The following is a 27,581-nucleotide window of genomic DNA, read 5'->3' on the forward strand; positions in this document are numbered from 1 at the left end:
CTCTTCATTCCTTTTGGTAATATTTCTGTTCTGACTGATACTGACATATTTATGGTTGTTTGTTAAATGCCATCCCTTCATTAAATTCTCAATGAATGCTAAGTGTCAGTGTGTTGAGCATTTGAGCCTTGGAACATGTTACTATGAACCCTAGTCCATGCTTTCATTAACCTATTTGTTTTCTTTTCAATACCTACTGCCTTAACAATCTTTAAATATCAGTTTTCATTTATTGCTGTTACCTTACATTACTCAGTTGACCCCAAAGATCCCTGATTTAAATTTCTTTTCAGGAGGGTTTCCATAAAAATTTTGCATGAAATCACTGTGTGCTTTTATCCACCTTTAAACTAGTTAGCTAATTCTTTCTCTTCAGCTTTTTCATTAAATGCCATTACTGGGAGCAGTTTGTAGATCTAAAAGCCTTTCTTCTTCCTGAGTCTTTGATAACAAAAGTGTTCTGTACAGCCTGTCACTGTATACACTAACACCTATGCAATTAGTTTGCAGACAAAGTTTGTACAGCTGTTCATATGACTGAAACTTGGTAATTCATCTTGCTGTCTTAGAGGAAGTCATTAACTTATTTTACTTAGATATACATAACATATATAACAGTAGTCAAATAGAGGAAAAAGTCACCCAGCCCAGGAAAATACCTAACTTGGCATGATCAGCAAAAATACAGGTAATGCGCAAGTCAGACCTGCAATTTGTACCTGTAAATATCTTCCCAATAAAAGCTAAATTTTTAATGGCAAATGTTATGAGAATTTATTCCATATGTGACATTATTTTTCTAATATTGAAAATGTCTCCTTAAAGCCTTCCAGATGCAAAGATCTTGGCCCAACAAACCCTAAGCACTCTCAGTATCACTAAACCAGTTTCCAATTACTGTGCAGTGGATAGGCAGCACCCACTGAATCCACCTTCAGCAACACACAGCAAATGTTTGGCAATGTACACACTTCTAGGCTTAATCTCATTTACTCAATTTCTTCAATAAACCTGCATACAGATTATTAAAAAAAAAAACCAAATCCACAGGTGTTGTTCTGCTTTGATGTGTAAATGTTTCTGACAAGAAAAAACACACTTCACATTTCTGAAGACTAATCAGACTATTAGGCTTCCAGGCTTAGAGAACCAAATGTGAATACATTGTTCATCTCCACCTGAATTTCCACTTCTGTGTACAACTCTTTCACACAATGATAACCTGTGGCAAGTAAGGGATATAACCTTTTGCAATTATCTCAACAATGACTTAAAAAAGAAAGAAACACAAAGCAAAGTGGATAGCATTTGCCTTGAGTCTGCTTCCCCATTTTCCTTCGAGGACAGTAAGGTGAGGGGGGAGGCAGAAGCAAATAAATCAGAGAAAGTTTGTTGAAACATATTCTGTTCAAGCAGCGTATGCTGTACCATGTCCCACTGCCCCCACGAGACAGGCAATGCATTTTATTTCCTCTGCTTTGGGGTGGGAACACTGACACAGGACTAACTACTGTGCTTCCCTGAACTGGAAACCTCGAAAACCTTTTCCTTTGAGGTTTTGTGGGTGAGCATTATCCTCTGGCAGGGACTAGCATAAGCTTGCTGCTTCTTCTAGTGAGCATTTGGCAATTCCAGCAGGGAGTCTATTTTGTTGCTCCTGTGGTTTAGCATGCGTGTGGGAGTCTCCTCTAACTGAACTGTTCTGACCCACAAAGCTGTATTTCACAAAAGCTCTAAGTTCTCTTTTCAGTAACGTCAAGCTGTGCAATCACTTGCTATGTCAATACCTACCAAAAATGTGGATAAAACTGCTCTAATTGAAAAATATGACATTATTTGCAAAGAGAAATGGGGGCTCGACTCTGATACTTTGTGTAAACTTTGACCAAGATTTACATTTTAGGGCAATTGCAAATGTGATTTTGCTTGTACTTCAGGGTAGCTCTCATTTGGCTTTTACTTTCTACATCTGTGTAAAAGTTTAAATGTTATCTCATCTTCTGAATTCAGCCCTTTGCTGTCATCTCTGCCTTTTAACCTTCAGGTTTGACTACACAGTTTACTCTATACAAGACTACTTTTAAAGCCACTCAGTTGCCTTGAGCTAGTGCATAATGCAACAACCCTTCTGTTTAATGGATGGGTCAGTCTGTTCCTGTTACATGCACTACACTGGTTTCCCAACTGCTTTGTGTTCACCCTGCCTTCCTACCTTTAATCATCTACATTTGGGACGTGCTACCTTGGGTACACTTCCAGCTTTATGCATGCACTGAAGATTAAAATCTCTTGGAAAAAAAATGCAGAACACCATTTCAATCCCTTCAGAGTTGAGCAAAAGGCATTTACTTTAGGCAAAGCCATGCGTTTCCCAGCTTGCATGGACCAGAGTAAAGTCTACTTATCCCTTGCTGTGGTATGCATAACACAACCTGAAATTCCCAGAGAGGAATTTGGCAAAGTGGGATCTGAATACTGCTGAATACTTTCTCCTGTGAAGGCATGTGGCCAAGAGCTGCACCTTCCATTACCATGACTGAAAGTGGGAATATGGAAGTCTCAGCTCTGAACTCCTTCCTTTTTATTTCTTGGCTGCTTGCTGTAAATGTAAACTGGATCTAAATTTCTGGATATGATGCATCAAGGTGAAATAGCACTGAAAAGAATGGAAAAGAATCTGCATAATGGCAGTCAAAACTGAACCATGGAGAGAGGCAAGAATGAGAACAACCAGGACTCATTGCTCAGGCAGGTTCCCTGGCCTTCTTCATCTGCCAACACCCCCAGGAGTGCAGTGGAGGGAACAGCCTCAATCCAGCCCAACAGCTAATGGGCTGGAAGCTGGGGAAACAGCACTCAAGCTACAGCTGTCCTCCACAGATGTGAATGTCATCACATCAGACACCAAGATCAGTGAATTTCAAAAGGCCCAGCAGTTAGAGGATGGTGGCAGCCAATCTTGCTTCCTTTTTTCTCTACATACTGGATATTCTAAGAAATGGAAAATTTCCTATTAGTTTTATTTATATAGGACCTAGTACCTGACTTCATAGCATTTATTCTGCAGTTTTCCTGTCTAAAGAACCAACTTTAAACTGGGTTTTCCAAAGTACTCTAAGTTTGAGTGAAAGCCTCAAGCTTCCAGCAAAACTCTTAAAAACACTTCTACATCTGACATAACCCTTCATAACCCCACAACTCAGTGCCCTTCACTATCCTGCACCCTCCTTTTCCTCCTCCCATCTTCTTGTTATTCAGGATTGAATGTTGCTTCTGGCATAATTTTCCAATATCAATAGGGAATATTGCTAGATTTGCTACATTGTTGTAGGGTAGGACACATTTTCAGATGTTTATCACATACAAATTGGATTTTTACAGTGAAAACTTTGTACAGACACAAAACCAGCTTCTTACATCCAGTAAATATTTTTCAGCTACTGATGTATTTGTACAATGATTAATTCTTAAGACAGGCACAGTGTTGTTCAGTTTAACTGACAAAATCATAAGTTTCTTACTTTTCTCCTTGCCTTAAAACAATATAGCATTCAACATAATTTGTACTTTCAACTTGTTTCCTTTCCTCCTTTTTATTGCAATGTATGCAACAACCAAGTTTTCAATACAAGACTTCAAAATGTTTTTTGCTAAACTGAGGAAAAACAAAAAATATGTAATAGATTGATCAATAAAATAATACAATTTTAAAATAAAAATGTTATATAATTTTAAGATGTATAGATAATGCTTATTTGAAAGTACCACTATGTATTAAATATGGGATTATAAAGAAAGAATAACACAAAGTATGTTTGAAATTCTTCTGGTTTGTTCAGTTACTGACACCACCATTTGCTGAGCTTGGGGCTCTCTTTACTGGCTACTTAGTATTTGTTGTGCTCGGGTGGCATTTCCACTGGCTGAAACAAGGAGGACTTCTAGCATATGTTCCAAAGCACAATTACTGAGAACCTATTTCTTTAAGAAAGCAATATTTTTCAATTGACACAATGAAATAATATTGACAAAATAATAACACAATGAAAATTTGACTTTTAACAAAAAATAAGTTTAAAAACTTATTATGAAGAAAAAGACTTTCCTAGAATCCCTGTAATTATAAAAGTTTTAAGGGACTGGGAATCACTCAACATTTCTATTAAATAAATACTTGGGAACCATATGAAAAGTGAAATAAACATTATTTAACTGTAACTTGCTAAGACATAGGACTAGGTACAGAATGTTACAGCCATTACTGGTTCCAGTGAGCTGTTTTATTGGGAATAACCTGAAGTGGTTGTACATACCAGACTATCCATCTTCGGGACATATTTAAGGGTTATCATATAATCATTTGGGAGATTTCCAACCTAAATAATAAAAACAGATAATAAAAATGTTATTACTTACTACACAAAGTAAGATTTTATTTCCATTACTGCATTCAACAAAATCTACCAAATATCAACACAAACTTTCAGTAAATTACCAGGTGCAGGCAAAAATGTTTACTTACATGCTTACTTTCCTGTGGAACTGCTACTGACACTTATTTACTCACAAGTGAACCACCTTTCCACAGCTCTGCAATATGCCCAGATCTGATCTGATCATGGTCAGTGCTACTGCTTCCCAGCAAAGTTAAAGTCAGCAATGGGTTGAGAAGAAGTGATCTGATGCTTTTCCTTACTGCAGAAACTCCACTGCCCTTCCATCTTTTAATGCCTTGAAGTGTTTACACGACAACTTCTACTATAGACAGTAGAGGACCCAGAAGTATCTTGCCCTTTTTCCTTCAGATAACATCCAACTTCAGCATCCATCTGAACCTAAATACTTGCCTGCCTTGTGCTTAGTTATGTACCAGGTCAGAAAAACACTTGAGTACAACATTAACTTTGGAGTTGTGCTTCTTAGTAATGATGAGCAATATCATTATATCATAGCAATGTCCTGGGGCAAAGGAGAGCTTCCACACATGTAAGCTGCAGCTTTGCAGAAGGGGGTGAGCACGAAATGCGCTGCAGCAAAGACAAGGAGTGGAAGAAGGGTTCCCACTGAATTATCCTATACAATCTGCCACAGATGGGTTCCAATGCTACCATGAGATATAGTTGAACATCTGGGGAATGTGCTAGGTTGGGAGATGAACAGTCCAACAGTCACTGGACTGCCACAAATCCACAGTTTTTTGAAATATTTTTTCAAAAGTATCATAAGATGACGGTTAATAATACAATAAACCTATCTTCTATCAATGAATGTGTCAATTGATACTTCTTGTCCTGGTTTGAAATCCACATAGTAAAAAACAATATGCACAGATGTAGCTCCTTTGGTGCAAAAACATTTCTACTTCAGGTTAAAGACCATTCTGTTATGGCTGCTTTTGATTCTGCTGCTATAGCAACCAGCCCAGGGATTTCTTTTCCTCCTGAGCAGTTTTTAGGTAGTATTTTGTTTGGCAAAACATAATGTTTTATTTCTTAATTAAAAGCTTGTTTCAATTAAAAATTAAACCAGTTATTCAAAAACGTTATGGTTCTAGAAATGATCAAGGGCAATGCTTATACACAGCCAAACACAAGTGAATTCCAGACATTTTTTAATTTATGGGGGCTAAGATACAATTTTTCAGCTCAATGATATCTACTATTCTCCTGCAGCTTTAGAACAGTTTCTGTATAAATAACCCTTAAAAATTCCCTCCCATAAACCAGTTTTGTTTCTTTTTTTATTCTTGTTTTATTTTTATACCTACACGTTCCCAAAGCAGAAGCACGACTAAAATTCTCTATATTAATTTCTATTTACCTGGCATTTTGGTGAGATGATTCAAGAAGCTATAAATACTGAAAAATATTTCAAGACATTTGTTCTTTCTTTAGAGCATCAGATTTATTCTAAATCCTCATCCAAATATTTTTGTCTGTTATTCTTTTCTTTAAAACATCATGGCATCACAGCATATGAATAGGCATTCAATTTTTTTTTCTAGCTTCCTTTGCATGCCTAGAGAGGTAGGATTAGCTGCACTTTAAGCAGTACAGATGGTGAAGATGATACTCTTTGTGCAAAGTTTCCCATACTCACTCTAGAGGGATTCCACACTTAGCAATGCCAGCAAAACCACTGTTCTTTAAGAAAGGTCACTGGAAGATTAAATTTGTTCCATATAAATGAACACTACAAGAATTGACATGCATTATGTATACAATCTACTTTCCTGGCATCAGAGCCTCTCAAGCACTTTTCACGCACAGTTAAAAAAATTTAAGTGCCCAAGAGCTCTTACACCTTCTCAATCAGAGCTGGAGCAAACAGCTCAGCCTCAGATATTTCTCTCCTTGACAGACTGTGAATCAGATAAGATATTTTTGAATTTACTACTAAAAATGAAGATCACTGGGAGAAGGGTGTCAAAGACAAAATACATGCACTGCCTCAAGACAAAACCTGTTAAAGTTTTGTTGACTGAAGTCCACACGTCAGATGCTGTGCTGGTAAACGATGGATCTCAGTCCAAGTGAGGGACTTACATTTGTATTGCACTTGGACTTCCCAACTCTCACACAGAAAATAGGGTAAGGCCCCTGATGTAAGAGTGAAAGATATGTCTATACTAGGTCTGCCTTTTGTACACTCTTGCTTTGTTGAAATGAATCTTGAACTTTTGTTGAACACTAACCACCAAGACTCAGATCCAAACGCAACCACTGGATTTTCATCTGGTGAAATGATCCTGAAAGGAATGAATGGACTCTGCACACCCACTCTCTGAAGGGTGTCTGACTGCTGTGCCTTCCAACAAGGAGCAGATGACAAGGTGGCTCTGACCTGCCTGAGCAAAGGTGTTTGGAAAAGAACTGTTCCTTGAAGCCACCTGAGTCCTAGAATGGCTTTTTTATTAGTTCCCCATCTCAGCTCCATGAGTACAGTGATAAATCTGGGGGGCCACAAAAGACCTGCCTGCACAAATTACCTTGGTTTAAACAGAAGTAACAGTTTTGATTACTATAGAGAATGTCAACTGATAATCTTGCATTGAATTGCTATTAAAATGTCATTAAATTTTTCTCTGATTTAGTAGCTGTGTGTGATTGCAGATATCCTAACAGGCTGAGAAGAGTTGAAGAGCAGGGAATCTAGCTCTTTAAAGAATCTTTAAATCCATATAAAACCAACAATAAGTGCTATATTCCCACTTGTAACAAAATCTTAAACTGGGGAATGTAAGATTACTTTTGACATAGAGAGGTCTGAATATTTAATACAGCACTGTTAACATTGCATAGCTCAAACATGTTTTAAAAAATGCTCATGGTCACATAGATGTGGAGATGAAAAACGGATATAAAAGTAATCTAGGTTCCATAAAATACTCTTTCATTGCAACATCAGACATGAGAGACGACCTATCTGCCGTCACATCCTTTGCAATGAGGCCTACTGCTCTTGAAAATTTCTTTTATTGTGATTTCAATGATAATTATAAGGAGACAAGCACAAATATAATTTTTATACATATATAAAAGATAAAGTATATTAATAAAATAAAATTACCATTTTCCATTGTCTGTGTTTCCTTTTTTACTCTGAAGCATATGATGGGAAAAAACATACTTTCCTTTTGGATATAATTTCTACCTTGAATTTCTCTCTATTTATTTCCCTTTTCCTGTTCTCTTCCCAAAATAATAGAATGGTTTGAGTTGGAAGGGACCTTACAGACAGTCTGGTTCCAACTCCCTGCCATGGACAGGGTCATCTTCCACTACACCAGATTGCTCAGAGCCCCATTCAACTTTGTCCTGACACTTTTCCAGGGAAGGGCCACCCACTCCTTCTCCAGGCAACCTGCTCCAGTGCCTCACCACCCTCACAGTAAAGAATTTCTTGCTTACATCTAATCTAAATTTCTCCTCTTTCAGTTTAAAGCCATTCCCCATTGTCCTAGCACTACATGCCCTTGTCAAAAGTCCCTCTCTAGCTCTTTCTCACTGCTTCCCTGGCTTCTTTTCCTTCAGGAGATTCCACTGTCTATCCTTCATCTCTGCAATCCACTCTATCTCATCTGCTAATGAAGCAGTTAATAAAATCCTCATCATTTGGCTTAAGACAACATGCTAACGATTTCCGTTCACACTTTTTTCAGTCATAGTGGCAGATTATTTGCAGCATAACAACTCTGGATCATTTTTTATAACCCCTTCACTCAGGAGAGTTAAATCCATTTAAAAATAAAAATCAAATGTGGCAGAGAGTGTAAAGTACATATTTACAGCAAAGATGTAATGTGGAAGCAAAGTATTTGACAGCATGTCTCCAGTAAGGAACTGGTCAGTAAATCCTGACTATTGTTTGGGTTTCCTACATTAAAAAGAAGAAAATTTCTTTAGAGAGGTAGTTCATGGAAGAAGAGGTATTTTAGATTTTGTTAAAGAACAAAACAAAAATATGTAGGTATATTCTGTACATACTGCACAGCTCAATGAAAATTCTATTTATATGTAGGTTTTGATGTTCATATTTAACAAACATATAAACAACTGATTTCTAATTCTTATGCAAAATCAAATGCACAATTACAGAGATGCAGCTTTCTGCTGACTTACTGTGCTGAAAAGAACAATGGGGATAGACTTTATTGACAGGTGCTGCAATTACAGTTTCATAATATGGAACATTTGCTCACCAAGGAATGTGCTTCCCTCCAGACATTTTCATTACAAAAGAAGCAGGAGGTCACATGGTGAGTAGCACAGAATGAATGCTCTCTAAATACATTCATTCTTTATTGGTATGAAATTATGCTCTTTTGAACTTCTCACCATTAAAAAACCAAAAATGATTGTTCAATTGTTCTTTGCTTCTTAAGATCATTTTGCTTAGGATATATTCTGCATATGACAAAATTATATTACCTAGATGTGAATAAATTTAATCCTACAAAGTATACAAGTCATTTTTTCTATGAAGAGCAGTCTGGTTTGGTCTTACATTGACTAATGGTCAGAAACCTTATAGTTATTGAATTTCTTTCTCTCCAATTCTTTATTCTGGTGTGAGTCTAGCATGGTGCTAGTGAAAATCCAGATTAAGACTACTGAAAACAAGTTACACGACACATCTGTCCTCAATTTATTACTCAAAACAAAGTTGATTAGGCAAATGACCCACATTTTCAGGCACTGCACAGCATGCCTTACTAATTCTCCAATAGCTTAGGCTTAGTAAACATCTAATGTCTATATTCACTCAGGGTCTTGACTGAGGCATGTTCTCATATCCCTATAGTACAATAGAGTTGAGCAGAACACAGCCACAGTCATGCTTAGGAGTTCTCTACAAGTGATGTAGAGGGTTTACAGTACCAGTTTACAGCAAGCCCAGCACCAAATAAACAAAGACTGGATAGGGAATTGTGGTACTGTTTAGCAAGCTGTAGGTGCACTGCAGTAGAAGTGTGTGTGTGGGGTGGGGGAAAGCATACTGGAGAAAAAGCCAAATGAGGGTTATGGATTCATACTGCAAAGAATTTTAGTATGAAATAGGAAGAGGATGGGTATCTGCCTGGAGTTCATCAAGGAGCATTTTTCCTGCAACCACAAACAGTGTAACAGATACCATGGAAATAATGAGGAGAAGCTGAGGGCAAACTCAGCATGTGTTATGACAACACAGGCAGTGTTAATAGTACCTTTGAAGATAAACCCAAGAAGCTTGCCATTGATAGTGGAAAAAAAAGGAGGAACAGCTTGAAGGAAATAAGTAGAGGAGAAAGGGTCAGAGCAGCATGTGTACAGACAGAAGAGCAAAATTACAGAAGCTGAAGCTAGAAAAAGATTTTTCATAGACTGGATTTTTATCCACCAAGAATTTGGAAGAAAAATGTACTTGTTTGTTCAGAGAGCTACAATTTTTTTTTTCTCCAATTATGACAAGAAAAACAATGAATGTTTTAAAACTGAACTTTGAAGGGTCTGTGAAACATCAAAAGCCAAATCAGACACCTTTGTTGAAGACCTGAATAGCTGGGGAGAGATGGTGATGTAACTTTACAGTGAGGAGAAATGGCCCAGGACAGACTAACATTTTGGGGAGATGAAAGAGATCATACTCTGCCTCTGAGGAGGATTCATGCCAAACTGAAGCTAGGCTCTAGACTAGTTATGTTTGATAATTTGTGATGAGACAGGAGGAAGAGAGTCCAATATCCTTAAGTGATGGGATTTGTTCACTACCGCTGAACAGATAGTTTATTGCACACAGAGATGGGGCTATACTCACAAATGTGGACAAAAAGGGTTAAAGAACATGACAGTCTGGCTGAGAATAAAGCTTACATCACTGTGTCCAAATGTGACAGAGTTTGTGGATAACATCATAATAACTATGAGCAATAACTGTACACATAACATTTCTGTGAAATCCTCCGGGCTACAATTTGTTCTCAGTGTGAAAGAAAAGGATATTTATTAAAGACCCTATGTTCTACAGGCACAGATTCTTTGGATGAGTGAAGGAATAAAACTCTTACTTAGAGGCCCATAGAATCTCCAGACAAAGGGAAAGACTGTGGATGTTGTCTACCTCAATTTCAGTAAAACCCTTGATACTGTCTCCCACAGCATACTCCTGGAGAAGCTGGCAGCTCATGCTTTGAACAAGTACACCTTTCACTGGGTAAAAACTGCCTGGATGGCTGAACCCAGAGACTGATGATGAATGGTGCCACAAGGTGGTGATTAGCATCCCCCAGGGCTCATTATTGGGGTCAGCCAGTATCAGTTTATTCATTATCTTTACTGATAATCTGGACAAGGAGACCAAGAGTACTCTCAGTCACTAAGTTGGGTGGCAGAGTTGATCTGCTGGAAAGTAAGAAGGCTCTGCAGGGGGAGCTGGACAGGCTCCATCAGTCGACTGGGACCAGTTGTCTGAGGTCCAATAAAGCAAAGTGCAGGTCCTGTACTCATCACAACAACTCTACCCTGTGCTACAGGCTAAGGGAACAATGGCTGCCTGGAAGAAAAGGACCTGGGGGTGCTGGTTGAGGGTTGGCTGAATATGATCCAACATGTGCCCAGATGGCCAAGAAGACCATTGGTATCCTGGTCTGTATCAGCAATACTGTGGCCAGCAGGACAAGGGCAGTGATTGTCTCTCTGTACTTGGCACTGGTGAAGCCACAGCTCAAGTCCTTTGTCCAGTTCTGGGCCCCTCACTGCAAGAGGAACAACAGAGAAGGGCAGCAAAGCTGGGGAGGGGTCAAGAGAGTGAGTCATACAAGGAGTGGCTGAGGGATTGGGTTGAATTTTGAAGATACACATCATCAGAATATCACTCCTTAATTCAATGAGTATACGGTGTTTCAAAAAGCAGAAATGGTATGAAATTTTTACTTCAATTTGCAAGAGTTATAAGGTCACCTGAACCATATTTTTAAGTAATATCATGTTGGAGTCCTTTTTATAGGTACTAAGGATGTAGTTCATAGAGCATAAAAAACCCTGTACTTGCTACAAAGTAGTATGATCAGTCAGTATTCTCTTTAGGTTTCTCCCTCCTCATAGTCACACTGTCAACTAACAAAATTTTGTTTTAAAAGTACTTTAAACCCCATTATGTATTTTTAAATTTTTGTTCTCAATGTTTAGTTGCCATGTTGTAGAATTTCAAAAGAGAATGATCAACATGCAATTTAGTCACATTAATTGAACCAAAGAGTTCTTATACTAAATTGATAGTACTAAACTTATTTTCACCTTATCCTTTTAATTCTCAAGTGACTTCATTGAAATTATTTCTGCAAATATTAACACAGACAAAACAGGAAGACAGGCTTTCCTCAAAACAACTCATGCAACTCAAAACAGAGAGAATCTATGTTTTGCATCTGTCTGCATCTGTCTGTTATTTCTCCAACCCAAAGTATCTTTGAACTTGTTTGGAAACTTGACCTCAATTTTGCATTTGTAGGGTGATCTGAAAGATACGAGTCTAAGTCAGGAGAATAACCACAGAGCATCCTCATGGAGGACTGTCCAAAGAAGCTCAGCCCAACCCCACTCTACTCAAGCTTGGCAGTAGCAGAAAAACAGGGTAACCTGGACAGTGTGATTATTCAAACTGCTTGCACATTTTTTGTAATCTGTATTTATATGATTTTGAAATTTAAATTATACTACAGGGAAAGTTAAAGCATTTGTTTTCAGGATGCATAATTGACAAAAAGTTATTACTATCCCTGCACTACACAATTTCACCAGCCCTCACAGGAATTCTGTTGTTATTGCATGCTGTCAACAGGTTTACATCAAAGCTTAATACTTTTCCAAGAGATGAAATATTATCTGGAATAAATATGCCAATACTTCAAAATTCTGCCTAAAGGGACTAATTTGAAGCACTAAACATTTAAGTAGGACTATAGAGCACACCTAGAGATTCACACTATGTGCCAATGTGTATAAAAAGGACCAAAGAAAACAAGTTAAGAACACTGCACAGGCAGCAAATGCTAGGGGTTTTAATATAAGTGTTTGACAATAATAACACTGATGTTGCAACTTTTTTCCCCACAATGAAGCCACAATTTTCAGCTAGATTCAATATGCAGATGAAGATATGCTTGCTAAGCGTTCAGTATATATTATTTCTTAGAAACCTTGGTGTTATATCCTGCACTACTGCAAAATAGCATAATTATTAACTTCAGTGGAGCTAAACACCAATTGACTTCACAAGCAGATGCTGTTTTTCAGGTTAATGCAGTGGTAAATTAAGTAACAGTTAAAACTTCCTTAAGTGAATTTAGTTTTCATATGAAGCTGTGAGTCTTTCAGACAAACTTCTGGGTACAGCAAGCAGAGAAACATATAATGTGTGTAACCCACTCACACCCAAAGACTGCAAAACCTGTTCAATTGTTATTGCTTTGATTGCTACAATGATGTCCAATACCACACTATTTTTATGTGTGCCACTTGTCTTTCATATACCTGAGGTGAAGACTTCTGCTTCAGTTCAACTCTGTTTGCTGCCAGTCTGTTCCATGCAAGTCAGTAACACAAAGACAATAATCTTTCATCTGCATGGGGAACAATCTGCTCTGAAATAATGTTTGAGGAAATAAAGATTTTTGGTAATTGTTACTGAAGTTTGGAGTCAGGAAATTACGTATGTACATACACTCCATTTTGGTCAAGGCAATCTCTTCAATTAACACTGGAACTACTTTCACTGCAAAATAAGGTTTTGTTCAAGTGACAGATGTTGATGGATTTTCTTTTAATATTCCCCTAGTTCCAATACAGGTTTACTAACTTTGCTTAGAAATGTAAGTGCCCTTAGACACTGACAATTATTTTAACATAAAGAATAAAATAAACATAATGTAAAATAAAAGGTACTTACCAATTTTGCAATGTCATTCACATCATCTGTGATTGGATTCCCGCAGGAACTCTGGGCTTTGACAAGAGGATTAAGTAGGAGGAGTTGAAGACAAAAGCAAGTGATAATCCAAGTCTGTTTAGTAAAGAAGAAACAAGAAACCCCAAGTTAGCAATCACCAAATATGAAGTAACAAGAGACTGCAGTAATGTTTTTCATATGTGCTGTCTAGAGGCAACAATACTCTTTATCCTCCATGAATGCATACTTGTACCACCATTACAGTACCATCTTCATGGCAGGAATCCATGAAAATGCACTTAATTGATCTTTTCTGGAAGCAAATATCTTTAGAGTGTTAATGGAAAACCTATTGTTGAGCCATTAGGTTAGTTGCACAGGATCATCTTAGCTGTGTTTTTGCAAAGTTTGCGAGGAAGAGAAAGATACAAATCTTGCAATATTCTTTATCATCAAAATACAATTGATTATATACTTGTCATTCACTTGATAGATCTGTGGCTCTAATGTGATAAATGATAAGGAACAAAATTATACCAGAGTAGATCAAGACAAAAGGAGAAAGTTCATAATCACAGCCATTTCATTTGAGTACTTAAACTGCAAGCAAACCCACAACTGGACTCTGCCCAAGTACTGACATCTCAAGCAGCAATACAGTACATCTTCTCCAAGTGACGTGCTCTGGCCTCTCAGAAGTGCCAGCTTGGCTTTGGCACTACATTCCTCTCCTAAATCCTGCTGGAAACAGCAATGCAATGTACTGACACAGGCTTGTGAGACTCACACAGAAAAGCACCAGATAACTAGCTGTGATGCACCTGGGTGTCTCCTTGGCTACATTGCCTGAACTTCCTCGCCTTCTGTTGTTCCTTGTGCTTCGCTGGTTTCCCACAGAGCCCTGTGCCAAGCTTAAGCTGCAGATCCCTAGTTCCAGAATGTTAAAGCATTTAAGTTATGGATAATCAAAAGTTGCCTCGGGTTGTGAAGCTTCTTCTGCCAGCTGACTGAAGCTGTCAGCAAAAGCCGATGATGGTGTACATTTATGGCAAGTATGGAATTTGCCTGTGCAGGCTCCTCAGCCTCCATAAGGGCAGGACTGAGATCAGGATTTGCTTTTGCACAAACTAAGACACAGCTCAGCCCCGTCTGTTCTGTGTGACGGGTAGAGAACTCCAGCCTCCACCCTCGCCTTCATGTGCTCTCCAACCTTTCAATTTAAGAGCAAAGCAAATGAAACAACAGCGACACAATTCTGTAGGAAAGCAAAAGAAAAATTACAGATTAAAAAGATGAATCATTACAGTAATCTAGAGGGCCTAAGAAAGAATGATAATAAAGATTGCTCAGGAATTTCATAAACTTGACAGAATAGTGCCAGGCACTTCAGCTAAAAGAGCTGTTAAATGACAAGAGTAATCTCTTTCTTGTATCTTTTATCTCTTAAATCTTGTATCTATCCTACAAGTGAAACTGGTTGTTTGCTTTCTTAGAATACAGCTTCCTGACATACTTAGGTAAAACCGGTGTGGGCTGCTGGTAGAAAAGACAATCCAGCTACCTCTCCCTACCTCTTGCCCTGGCAGAGATGGTTTTAGTCAGTTGTGCCAGGCAGACAACTTCCATTTTTGTTTTCCTGTAGTATTTTTCAGCTTTCTGATCCACATAACTGACACAGCTGAAATGCTCTGTCAAAGATGAGAGAAGCCAGGACTGCTGATTTCAGTGGAGCCTGCACTTGCCTTTCCCTAAACTGTACTCTCAGACACCACAGAGAAAGAAATCAGAAGTATTCTGAGAAAAGTGCATTTACAATATGCATGTCTTTTGAGAATGTCTCTTGCTTCAACAAAACTAGTATTTAGAAGTAATTTTATTTTAATATTTGTACAAATAATTACTGAGAACAATTATCAAGGTGAAAGATTGAGAATAATTAATAGTTCATCTTACAAAATGTCTGTGTTTTAAGATACAGAAAGCTTTGCAGTTATATATATATGAACAATTTGAGCTCTGGGGAAATGCAAAGATGCTGCTAGTTTTAGAAAGACCTTTGAGAGCTCCTTGCAGTGTATTAGAGCTCAAAGCTGTTTAATAACTGATTTCAAGTGATCAAGAGAAATGTCTCACTTTCCTTCATAAGCTCCAGAATCACAGAGGAAACAAAAGGTGACCTCAAGTTAACAGGCTACCTCCTTATTCACAATTTTTGGAAATAAATTGCATTAAAAATGCAAGAAGTTAATGACAACTATATACTGCAACTATACTATAACTATAATGATAACTATACTGCTTTCAAGAACAAAAACTGAGTAGTTCAACCTTTGGAGTAAACCAGTGCATTAGCAGTTACACTGGCAGGGAATTTTCCCTGACATCTTCATTGGAGATGGAGTTCACACCAGGAACTGGCAATTTCTTTATCGGATTCCTTGGTATTGATTAGTATGTAAAGATGGAATTTGTTCACTGAACTGTGTCATAGTCATAGGATGATGTTCAGCACATCAGTTTAATAATCAAAAAAGTAACAAAATTCTTTAACTAGAACTGCTTTTTCAGCAGATCAGCTAAGTAATATTAATAAACACAGTAGTGCACTCCAAATAAAAGCAAAACTTTGATGCACCTTGTCAATTTTTGTACTTCTGAAGTTTAAAATCACTATACATTATATAATTATGTAAATAAATAAGACTACTTTTGTACATGAAGCTTAAAATCACTACACATTATATAATTATGTAAATAAATAAGAATACTTTTTCTCCCATGTAAAAATGGATGGGATTTAAAAGCATAATAATTTTGCAACTGCTATTAAAACCAAATAATTTGTAAATTTTGAGATTATTTGAGGTTTTTCTTGCTTATTTTCTCTCTGTGTCATCCAACAGGAACTGAAAAATCTTCAAAATACTGCTAGTTTCAACATGTCTATTATACAAAATCTTTTGATTATTTGCACTTACAAAATATTTACATTACGCATGCCTTCAGGCACATTATACGTAAGGACTGTACAGATGAAAGGGTTGAGCTATTTTCGTGTTATTTACTAATGACCAAACCTGCTGTTTGAGCAAAACTTGAATAGACTGAATTAAATCAAGGACAGAACAAACGGGAACCTTAAACAATAGCTTTATAAATAGAGATGGCCATTTTATACTTTACTAAGCATAAATAAAAGTTACCTACAAAGCACTCATAACAGATTTCCATATTTAATTACCCTAAGTTAACATGGGATTTTTCAAAGCTGGCCTCAGAATTTAATCACACATCATTTATTAGCATTAAATTGAAGATATATAGCAGACTGGAGGCGGACCTATATACCAAAGTTCCTCTTCCTGTTTTTGGTTCAAAAATTATTCAGTGGTCTTTAGATTCTGAAATCTCTTAAATACTGAATATTTAAGTTTGTGCAAGGGGAAAAAAAAAAATAATGAGACTCAAAAGGATAATTAAAACTAAGGATTTCAAGTACACACATTTGTTTATTCTGCAAATGATTTGCACTATTGCTTGTAAGCCATAATCTAGAATTTCAGCAAACAGCATTTTAGAAGCTCAGCTAGTGATCCAATGTGTTGAAGACCTTTCAGTTGTAAATCAACATCCTTTTCATTTATTCACTTCATTTACAATCTCAAGTGTTGACAAAGGCTGCTGAGTGAGTGGTTTAACATCTCTTTCACAGTATGCTATGAAAGAAAATCATGTTAATGTTCAGCTAATTCCTTAAGAGGAAAGCAGCAAGGGGAATACCACATTGCTAAATAAACCACACTTTGGAAAGCCTGGACATTCCCAAATATCTAGTTTGTCCCGATAACACTTCTAATCACAAGAAGGTTGAAGACATTAAAAAAAAAGCGAATAACAAACCACAAAAAATCATTAAGCACAGGGAGAGGTAGTAACTACACAGATGAATGGGTTCTCCAATTTAAAGTTTCTTGTATTCAAATCATATTGGCCATGGAATTTTTCAGCCCAGTTTCCTGAGCAAATCACCCAATTAACCACAACCAAGCCACAGCTGAAGAAGGTTAGCTGACAATGTTGAACAATGTTCACCCCTGGCTAGGCTTCCCGAATTTATTTTCCACTTCTGTTAACGTTGGAGTAGGAACATCTTTCAATATTGGCCCCTTAGACAGTGTTTACATGCTGCTTTGCTGAGGCACAGCTTGTGAACTTCTGCCACAGACAACCCTGGCTGGTCAGTCATGGACAGGTAACTCAATGTTCATACTTATGCCTTGAAAAACCTTTTGTAAGAAGATATAGAGAAAATGTAAATAGCGAGAAAATATATTTCTCTGCTTTTTTTTTTTAAACCACAAAGCATCCAGATGCATAGAAGCACAGTAATTCTTTCCTAGGTCTATTTAGTTATCTAGCTGTGATAGAGATTAAATAATTAAAGTCATGGAAGAACTGTCTTAAACCAATTAAGAAATTAACTGCCAGAATAGAAAAATCTTTAAATGAAAGAAGAGCATTTATACAGAATGTAATCCAATTACAATTTCCATGGTATTCAGTGACACCTTCATACCTGCAAATGGCAGTGCTACTTTAATAACCAACATGGCCATGCCTAAATAGTGCTTAAGTGCTAAACATTGCTCAAACCCCCCGAAAAAGTGAGTTAAGTGTGGAAAAAGAAGTCACCCACTTAAGACCACCTAGTTCTGGAACAATGAAGTACTTGGCAAGCACAGTTAGAACTGGCAATATCCCCTGCACATTCTCAAGTACCCCGGAAATTACTTCAGAGTAGCTGGAGGAAATAAAACATAGTTAGGGATTAAGTCTAGTGTGCACCCCTTGACCACCAAAACTGGCCCCAGTCTCACCAAATACAATAGCCTATCAGCTGGGGTTCTCTCTGAGTGACAGACCTGGGTTACACTTCCTGCAACCAAGGTCATTCCAACTCACGGGAGGTGAGCTGGGATTCTCTGATATATCTACCTTGTAATTACCATGGAATTATAGATTCTTTAGGTTGGAAAAGACTTCTAAGATCATCAAGTCCAACCATAAACCCAGCACTACCAAATCCACCAGCAGACCATGTCCCCAAGTGCCACATCTACACATCTACCACTGGAGCTGATTTCCTGTCTATTATGGCTTCCTGGCTAAAAGGGGCAAACAAGGGGTACACTGGTACTCCTGACCCTTATTTTTCACAACATTTATGCATTTTACATTGTCAAGCCAATATGTAGAAAAACAGACATGTTCACTGAACAGACATCACCATGTCTGTGTGTATCCTTGTCTCACACATGCTCTTCCATCTGGGCACCCTAACTTCTGTGAAGCTCCCCAGTCAACTTGTGAGTTTTCTTGAACAACCTTTTGGCAGTCCAATGAACACAATGCATAACTACAGCTCAGTGAGTCACTCTGCAGTGATGAGACACCTAAAAATCTCTGGATCACACCCTCCATGCTTTGTTATGATTACAAAATCCAGATACATACTTTTCTAGTGACTGATACCACTCTTTATCTTATTAACAATGATGTGTAGTAAGGAGTATGATGGTAAAAGTAAGCAAAAGAGAGTGTCAGAGATATTTTTTTGCATCTTCATTTAAACACAGACAATAGAAATACTAATAACTTTTTCAAAGTAAGTTTTAGAATGCTTTGGACACAAAATATTTGAACATATATTTGGTTGTTTTCAAAACACAGTATATTTTCTACTCAGTTCTGCATGTAATATCTAAAATACTTAACATGAGGGTATTTCAAGGGGTTAAGGGGAAGGAAATTAGCAAGTTCATGCTACAAATATAAGCAGGGAGAGGCTACATTTAAATGCGTTCAACAGGCAAGCTGCTTTCATAGCTGTTTGATCTTTTTGTGGCAATACTGTATTTGCCTTTCTGTGACTTTCCCAACCCTAGAAGCTCTTCCCCCACACCTTTACACTCACTTGTGTATCCACAGGGGACTCCTAGAATGCCTTTGCACTCACTTGTGTGACCACAGGGGACTCCTCTAGAACTACAAGAATGGGAGTTTTCATCTAACTGTTCATTTGGTGGCAGAATGTTAAAGTGGCACTCGCTAGACTCCACCAGCCATATGTGCAAAAGCAAAGCCAATTGCTTTTGCAAAGCAAAAGCTGTATTCAGATGCTTATAGGCCAGTTCCCTTCCTAAGGTACAGTCTTAATGAACTGGAAATAATTTTATTCAGGTCAATGGATAAAAGGTAGTCCCAAACCTGTTAAGTGCTAATGCAGAACTACTTTTTCTTCAATATTTTTCTTTTTCAGCTGGAAGGAGAAACCATTCTCTAGTTCTGCCAAGTTATTCACATTTATTTCCTGAATCAGACAAATTTAAGATATGTAGTCTTAAGAGTGCTGAGAAAATGATGAGTCACACCATTCTTTCCCACCATCCAGACCTTGGGAAAACCAGGAAGCTGCTTAAGACTATATGCCAACTTCATTTCATATGACCTCAGGCCAACTGCTATTATCCTCTACCCCTTGCAGCTCTTCTTGACAGAAATAGCTGGCTGCTCCAGCCAATGTGCAACTGTACACTTGGTAAGGAGCACCCAAACTCCTGCTGAGTTTGGTTTGTGTGTTTCAGCTGAAACCAAGATGGATGTGATAAGCAAGAACTATAAACTGATAGAGAGTTTGCCTTGCAAATCAATGCAATTCAGGTATTTTGCAATTACATTCAGTAAACTACAAAAAAGTCTTTTTAATGTGTAAATTAACATATTTATTTTCAATCTCTATAATGATACCATTGCAAAATATTTGACTGTTCTAAAAATATAAGCTCTAGTTCTTTAAAAATGTTATCTGATCCATAATAAATTTTGTCCACTCTTTAATCTCGCTTGACAATCAGGGATTCAGGCAGTTTCCATGCATCCTAAACTTGTCCTGGATGACAGCCAGTTTGTTTAGTTCCCAAGTACTGGGAAGCAAAGTTACCAAGAGACAGGTAATTATACATGAATGTTGCCTCTGGAACTCATGTTAAAAGTGTCTGAATAAATATTTACTGATAATAATCCATCAGGTGGCATTCTAGTTCAGTAAAAGAGCCAGGAGATTTAAAGGACAGAAGTGTTTCAGCTGGAAGAAAGGATAAGAATTTAAAAACTTCTATACTTTGAAAGAAATCTTCCTATAAAATCAATATCAGAGATTATCAGGATCTCCAGAGGTCCTGCACTTAGCAGTCTTTTTAGGACATGTGTACTGGCAAGAGAGATTTCCTTTTCCACTTCTTGTAAAATTCCATAGCAAACATCCAGGATTGATACTGAAATTTTTCATCTTTCTGTCTATAGAGTGATAAAGGCCAATAATTTCTTGTCCTGTAACAAAAGCACTGAGATCCAAATACACGCACAATCAAAACAGAAATTAGCAGACAACCAGACTTCAGTTGACTCAACAAAACCTCCCACAAACTTCAAAGAGGAAGTTGTATTTTTTTTTTCCCTACTGGGAACTTATGGAATTCTAGCATAGACCCAATGGCATTTTTAAGTAATTTAAAAGGGAAGGCAACATAAGACAAAATTATCTTTGCAGGGAGGACAAGCTCCTCACACTATATGGAGGTGGATGATCTGTCTTCCTCAGGGAATGAAAAGACATTCTCTCAGATAAAATACTTAATTAAACATTTTTTTCTAAAAATCTATTTCAGAGGTCTTGCTTGTTTGCCAAATTCATGCAAAAACAAAAAAAATCCACTATATTAAATATTCTTTTGAATTATAATGAAAATATATACCAAGCAATCTTCTTTAATCTCAGACTTTTAAGCACCAGTAAAGGAAAGGAAATAAGACTTGTTATAGAAATTCTGTACTGGATCTTTAATTCTTACCATCTGCTACTAATTATATGTTGTTTGGGTTGGAAGAACTATTACACTGGCAAAATAAATTAAAATAAATAAAATCATCTAGAAAAGTGAAAACAGCTATTTTGATACTTGGCATACACCAGAACTCATGTACATGATGAAAATGTCCTCCTATATCATTGTTAGTATGAAGCAAAAAATGTTAAGTGGAGTCTTAGTCTTTCATGCACAGAAACTTTGCTATGCTAGATAATAAACTGCATTATTAATCTGAAGAATTTTCAGTTCATGCTCAAGCCTGTGGAAAGCAAACATCAGGGAAAAAATAGTTATAGAAAATTAAAAGGATTTTAGGCACTTTTTTTTTCTTTCTTTTGAATTCTTTTATACTTTTTTTATATAAGCAGGGGATGATTTTCGAAAATTAAATCACAGAATTGTCAACTTGGTTTTAAACCAAAGACATTCTCAGAAAGACACTGTTCTGTTTCTGGACTCAGAATTTTTTTGATAACATCCCTGATAGGCTGTATCTTTATAGGGATATAAATCCAGAACTAATTTCTCTGATCTGCTTGATATGAGACCTTGTTACAAAAGGGTAATTGCTGAACACAGACTGAAACTAGATGCCAGTATAGTCGAGACTGTGTTTCAAGCTCCTACCTTAACTGTATTACATTTTTATAATTACAAGCTTAGCTGTGATTAAAGAACACTGTTTGGAGCTCTTCGATATGCCAACACCAGTATAAGCTTTGACAGTGCTGATGGATGACAATTTTTCACACCAGCATTGTACTACATATTGTAAGACTTTTCATTTCCAGGCTTTTTATAGCTGCTGTCTACATTGGTGGTCTACAAGAACACTCAGAATAAGGTGAGGAAATAAGAGTTTGTGTTAATGATATGGTTTTTATCATGATAAAGATCATGGGATCCAGCCCCAGAAGCTTTCCTCGGTCCCTCTCTCATTGAGAAGGTCTCATGACCAACACCAGGCAAATGTGGTCCCCTGCAGTCCATTCAGAATGGCTTTGGCATCATCTGCTACTAAAGGCAAATGATATTACTAACCTGAATTCCAACATACAGGGATAGGTCTAAACAGTCCTCCTTGACAGACATTCAGAAGATTGGTATTTTTGGAGCATAAATCTCTTCAGTAACTTTATCTGCCCCATACCACAGCAGGTATCAATTTTCAAAGACACTGTGGGCTTCAGGTAACCCCTGGGATACATAGGGTCCAGATTACATTTTTTTGTATCCCACTCCTTTGATAAGATAGCTTATATTTTTAATAGAACTGGATAAAACCAAATAGAAAGAGCGGGGTGCAGTGGGATTGGAGGGAATATTCACAGAATCATTCAGGTTGGAAAATACCTCTAAGATCAAGTCCAACTGTTAACTGAGCATTGCCACTGCTAAATCATGTCTCAAAGCATCACATCTATAAATCTTTAAAATACCTCCAGGCCTGATAACTCAACCACTTCCCTGGGCAGCCTGTGCCAGTGCTTGGCCACCATTTTGGTGAAGAAATTTTTCCTAATGTCCCATCTAAACTCTCCATGGCACAACTTGAGGCCATTTCCTCTTGTTCTATTGCTCTGCTTGGGAGAAGAGATCAATTCTCACCTGGCTACAAACTCCTTTCAGGTCACTGTAGAGAGCTTATCACTCTCCTGAGCTTCCTTTTCTCCAGGCAAAACAGCTGCCCAGCTCCCTCAGCTGTTTCTCTTAAGACTTGTGCTCCAGAGCCTTCACCAGCTCTGCTGCCCTTCTCTGGACATGCTCCAGCACCTCAATGTCTTCCTTGTAGTGAGGAAAAAAGCAACATAAACTCCCCCCAAATCTCATGGAAATAAACAAAATTTTCTCTCTTACCTCTTCTCAGATTACAAATTTTATTTATTTGCTTTCTACAGTACCTTAGTTTCACAGACTCTCCTCTCCAGAAAGTGTAAATATAGGATTGCCCTAACTCTTACTGAGTATTGTTACAACTGTCTCAATGGGTGCAGCATCCAACCAGGTGGTTGCTTCTGAAGCGAAGACAAACAAACCAACACTAAGTCAAGCAACCTTTAAATGGGATCTCTCCTCATTAGTCAGAGCAGTTTCTCCCATTGATAAGTAACTGTTAACATAAAATGTATACCCAATCTACTTTTCACAAAAGCTGGCTTCTTTGGATATATTTTCCAGACAGCAGCACCTGCATCACCTTAAAAAAGTTTGAAACAGGAAATAAAAAGTTTTCACTTTGATCCCCCAAAAACCCCAGTTGAGAACTTTCCAAATTATGACGTAACATGTATGTTGGTGAGGAAAGTGATTTTGTATTTCAAAGAGCGTTGTGGTTTAACCCCAGAAGGCAACTAAGCACTATACAGCTGCTCATTCACTCTTCCTTCCCAGTGGGATCTGGGAGAGGATTGGAAGAGTAAAAATGAAAGAACCCATAGGTTGAGATCAGGACAGTTTAAGGGGAGATAAGAAAATAATAAGGGTAAAAACAGTAACAAAATAATTAGAATATACAAAACTAGTAATGCCCAGTTCAAGTGCTCCCCACCTGCTGACCTGCCAGTTCCCAAGCAGCAGTGCCCCTCAGCCAGCTTTCCCCAATGTACATGGTGAGCATGATGCCACATGCCATGGAATATCCCTCTGGCCAGTTTGGGTCACCTGTCCTGGCCCCGTCCCCTCCTAGATTCTTGTGCCCCTCCAGCCTTCTCACTGGTAGGGCATGAGAAGCTGAGAAGTCCTTGACTTAGGGCAAGCTCTACTTAGCAATAACTAAAAACCTCAGCATGTCATCAACATTATTCTCATACTAAATCCAAAACACAACACTATACCAGCTATTAGGAAGAAAATTACTTCCATCCTTGTTCAAACCAGGACAAAGAGATTTAAAAAATAAAACAATGAACCAATCAGATAGTTCACCAGGCCTGTGATGAAAGTTTTCAAGGTCATTCTGCTGTACAGCTGTATTAAATCTTGGATCTTTTGGGAAATAAATAACAGATATTTTAGGTTTCTTTCTATCATCAGTAGTGACACCTAAAATTTTAAACATAAGTAATAAAAACTTATTTATTCTTTCAGAATTCAAAAGATGCTTTTATAAGCATTATTTTAAACCTAAATTATTACCCTGGGGCATGTATCAAGGATGAAAAGTATTTTGAACATATTGATCTCCTGTAGCATGAGGGAGTGCCATTACACAACTCAGCTGCAGAAATGGGGCAAGGTTATGGTCTTCCATAGTGAAGCCTGCGTTTCTGCTCCTTCTCACTATTTTTAATCACAAAATTTACTTTATCCCACATAATGTCTATTAATGATGAGCCATTCATGATTTAGAAACATGACTTTACAGATTAAATGCTATGTTGTACAAGCACCTTGTACACTGTGCCATAAGAGAATGAATGAGGAAAATTCAACAAAACAGTGCCTTGTTTGCTAGAAACAGTTTGAGATTTAAATAAAATACATAATCCTTTCCACATTATGTTCTGTCTCTTTCGAACAAAACATTGTTAGGCAATGAAGTCAGCTTCTGGTCCCATAAACAGCCCCTGTGGACATTTTAGCAATTATCCATAGTCAATTTTTACAAAAACTGCCAAAGGTTTTGGTAAGATACTTTGGTAGGGGAAAAGATTAAAATATTTACAGGCAAGCCAATTAAGAGTCAGCATACTAAAAAACCAAAAAAGTGAAAAATGAAACCTGCATCTCCTGTCCTTGGTGTTTTCATCTTCCTTCATCAAGACATACAAGAAAACCCCTGAGGACTCTCAACATGTTGAACATCTTTGTCCCAACAAAAATTCTGTCCTTTGTACAGAGCATTTCTTGGTACAGTAGTTCCCTGACCATTAGCCAGCATAATGTCTGTCAAGGTATTTCCCTGGGAAATCATTAAGTTTAAAACTTACTATTCAAAAACTTGGAGCCCATGATTCCATATTTGTCAATAACCAAACAAAGTTTCCTTGAGCTGATCACAAAAACATTGCTAGACTTCCACTTCCCCTAAAACTATACATTTCTGAAGTTTCACTAGATCTTGAATATGTACTTCTTATCAGTTTACCTGAGAAACTGAGCTGCACATACTAGTAGTGCTCCAAGACATGTCTGTGAGATTCATCCAAGTTTATCTTAGCTGTTTCCAAATAACACAGAGTAAGACAAAAATCAGGTTTAAAACACTTTCTACCAGGAAAAAAAGCCTCACAAAATGCCATAACTTTTTCCAGATCCTGATTTCAACTCAGTTTTCTCATATGTTACACAGCATTTTATTTCCTACATAATTTGAATTGCATATCTTCCTATACATATACAAAACCAAAGTGAACAATTTAGCTTTAAGGTAATGATCTGTAAAAGGATACATTACATTTACACTGTTATTAGAATATAAGTACATTAATAATGGATCTATGTTTTTTTTTTTTGTGAAAAGAATATTTATCCAAAGCAATAGACCAATGTATGAGATTATTTTCAAATGCCTTGAAGCCTGGGAGACTGCAGACAAATCAGGTAAGAGACACATCAAATTAGAAACTAATCTTCAAAACATTTAAGTATGCTTGCAAAACAACGTAAGCACTAGGCAGCCAATAAGCCATTTACCTCAGCAAGCTGGAATTACAAATACATTATGCCTTGTCTTAAAGTAATTACATTAGTATATTAGTAAGAAAAATCAACTATTTTTTTTCAGGTTTTTAATCTAAACCAAAAGCATTTTCATATGTCAAAAATATTGGCATATGAAAAAAAGTTGTTATTATTATTCTAACTGAATATTTTTACAGTAGAAAACAAGCATAAATTCCTTTTTCAAGATGTACTAAAATGCATCATGCCATTGTTAATTCTATAAATTTTGTCTGAAATTATTTTCTGGGGCATATGTTGCTGGGTTTTTTTAAGAAAGCAAATTGTCAGAATGGCCATTTTAAGAATTTCAACTCATGTGTAACATTTTTCCAGGAAAATGTAAGTTTAAGCTAGCAAAAATGGGGTGAGACTGATCAACATGCTTCCTTTAACACAAAAATCCAGCAAGTGCATACCGCATCAGGAACTCAAGCATATTTTGAATTCCTATGCACCTCTAAAAGTGGACACACTTTGAAGTGCTTTTTCCTGCTAACACACAAGTGCTGTACAAGAGTATCTTTCAGGGATGGTGCATGGAAATTCCACTGCTTTTCAATGGCTAGAGCTGTGCAACAAGTTTAAAATTTTGACTTCTCACCATTGATAGTCACATGGTAAAAGAACAATCTTTCAGTATAAACATCTCAGCTGTCATTACTTTCACATGTAATTGAAGTTCAGCTACAATATATCTTTAAAGTGTTTTCCTTTCCTCTGAGCTAAAGGCTGAATTGTTACAGATGGTAATTTTGGCAGATGGTTGTATATGAAACTGAGTTTATAATTAGGCCAAACCTGATTTGTACAATTAAGGCAATGAAGATTTGAAAAATAAGAAGTGTCAGATCAGTACATGATTAGTCTGGTGCCCACAGAAAACTGAAGAAACCTGGTAATTCAGATTTACAGAATACATGGCCTATATGAAAATTTCTTCTGAATTGCATGAATTAGAAGATAAGAAACATTTCATGCACAGAGCGTAAACTGAAATAACCATGGCGTTTTACATACTTAAGTGTATAATCCCTTTTTCTTCAGTCGAGGCTAATGAGATGGTCTGAAGCCATCGAACATCGCCCTGCTGCTAAGAGAGGGCTCCTTCTCTGCAGCTTCCCTCCCTCTGACATTCACCCGACCCCTAAGCAAGCCAGTAAATTCAAAGACAGTGACTAGCCAATTCAGCTGAGAGACAAAAAGTAATCCCTGAGGAATGAGGGGAGGAGGAGATGAGATGTGCGAGGATAAGAAGACTAGGACTACTACCCCTTTCTGGATGTGACCTCTTGGGCTTGCACTAATATATATCAAGCTGCATTTCAAGCCACATTATATCTACTGTGTAAAACCTTTCCAGACTGGTAATTTTCTGTTAAGGTGAAATTGCCAGTTTTAGCCTCTTCTGTTAAATATTTATTTATTCTTGTACCAAGAAAGGATCAGTAATGTCCAGCAATCATTCTCTCTACTATTTTCTGCATATCATTCAGTAGTTTCTTGCAATCAACCTTCAGTCTCTCTTCATATGCAAATTGCTCCCTTATAATGCTTTTGCCTATT

General features: G+C 37.3%; 1 protein-coding gene across 1 annotated transcript in view; it reads right to left on the bottom strand.

The window, feature by feature from the left end:
- KITLG (KIT ligand) overlaps positions 1-27,581 on the bottom strand; it is a 121,515-nt gene that overhangs the window by 13,726 nt on the left and 80,208 nt on the right. Inside the window, exons 2-3 of the mRNA XM_014307241.2 lie at positions 13,426-13,539; positions 4,314-4,376 (exon numbers count right to left, since the gene is read on the bottom strand). Of these exons, the coding sequence (XP_014162716.1) occupies positions 4,314-4,376; positions 13,426-13,539 (177 nt within the window). The remainder of the gene's footprint in view (positions 1-4,313; positions 4,377-13,425; positions 13,540-27,581) is intronic.

Source organism: Geospiza fortis, unplaced genomic scaffold (assembly GCF_000277835.1).
Source record: "Geospiza fortis unplaced genomic scaffold, GeoFor_1.0 scaffold186, whole genome shotgun sequence".
Taxonomy (NCBI): domain Eukaryota; kingdom Metazoa; phylum Chordata; class Aves; order Passeriformes; family Thraupidae; genus Geospiza; species Geospiza fortis.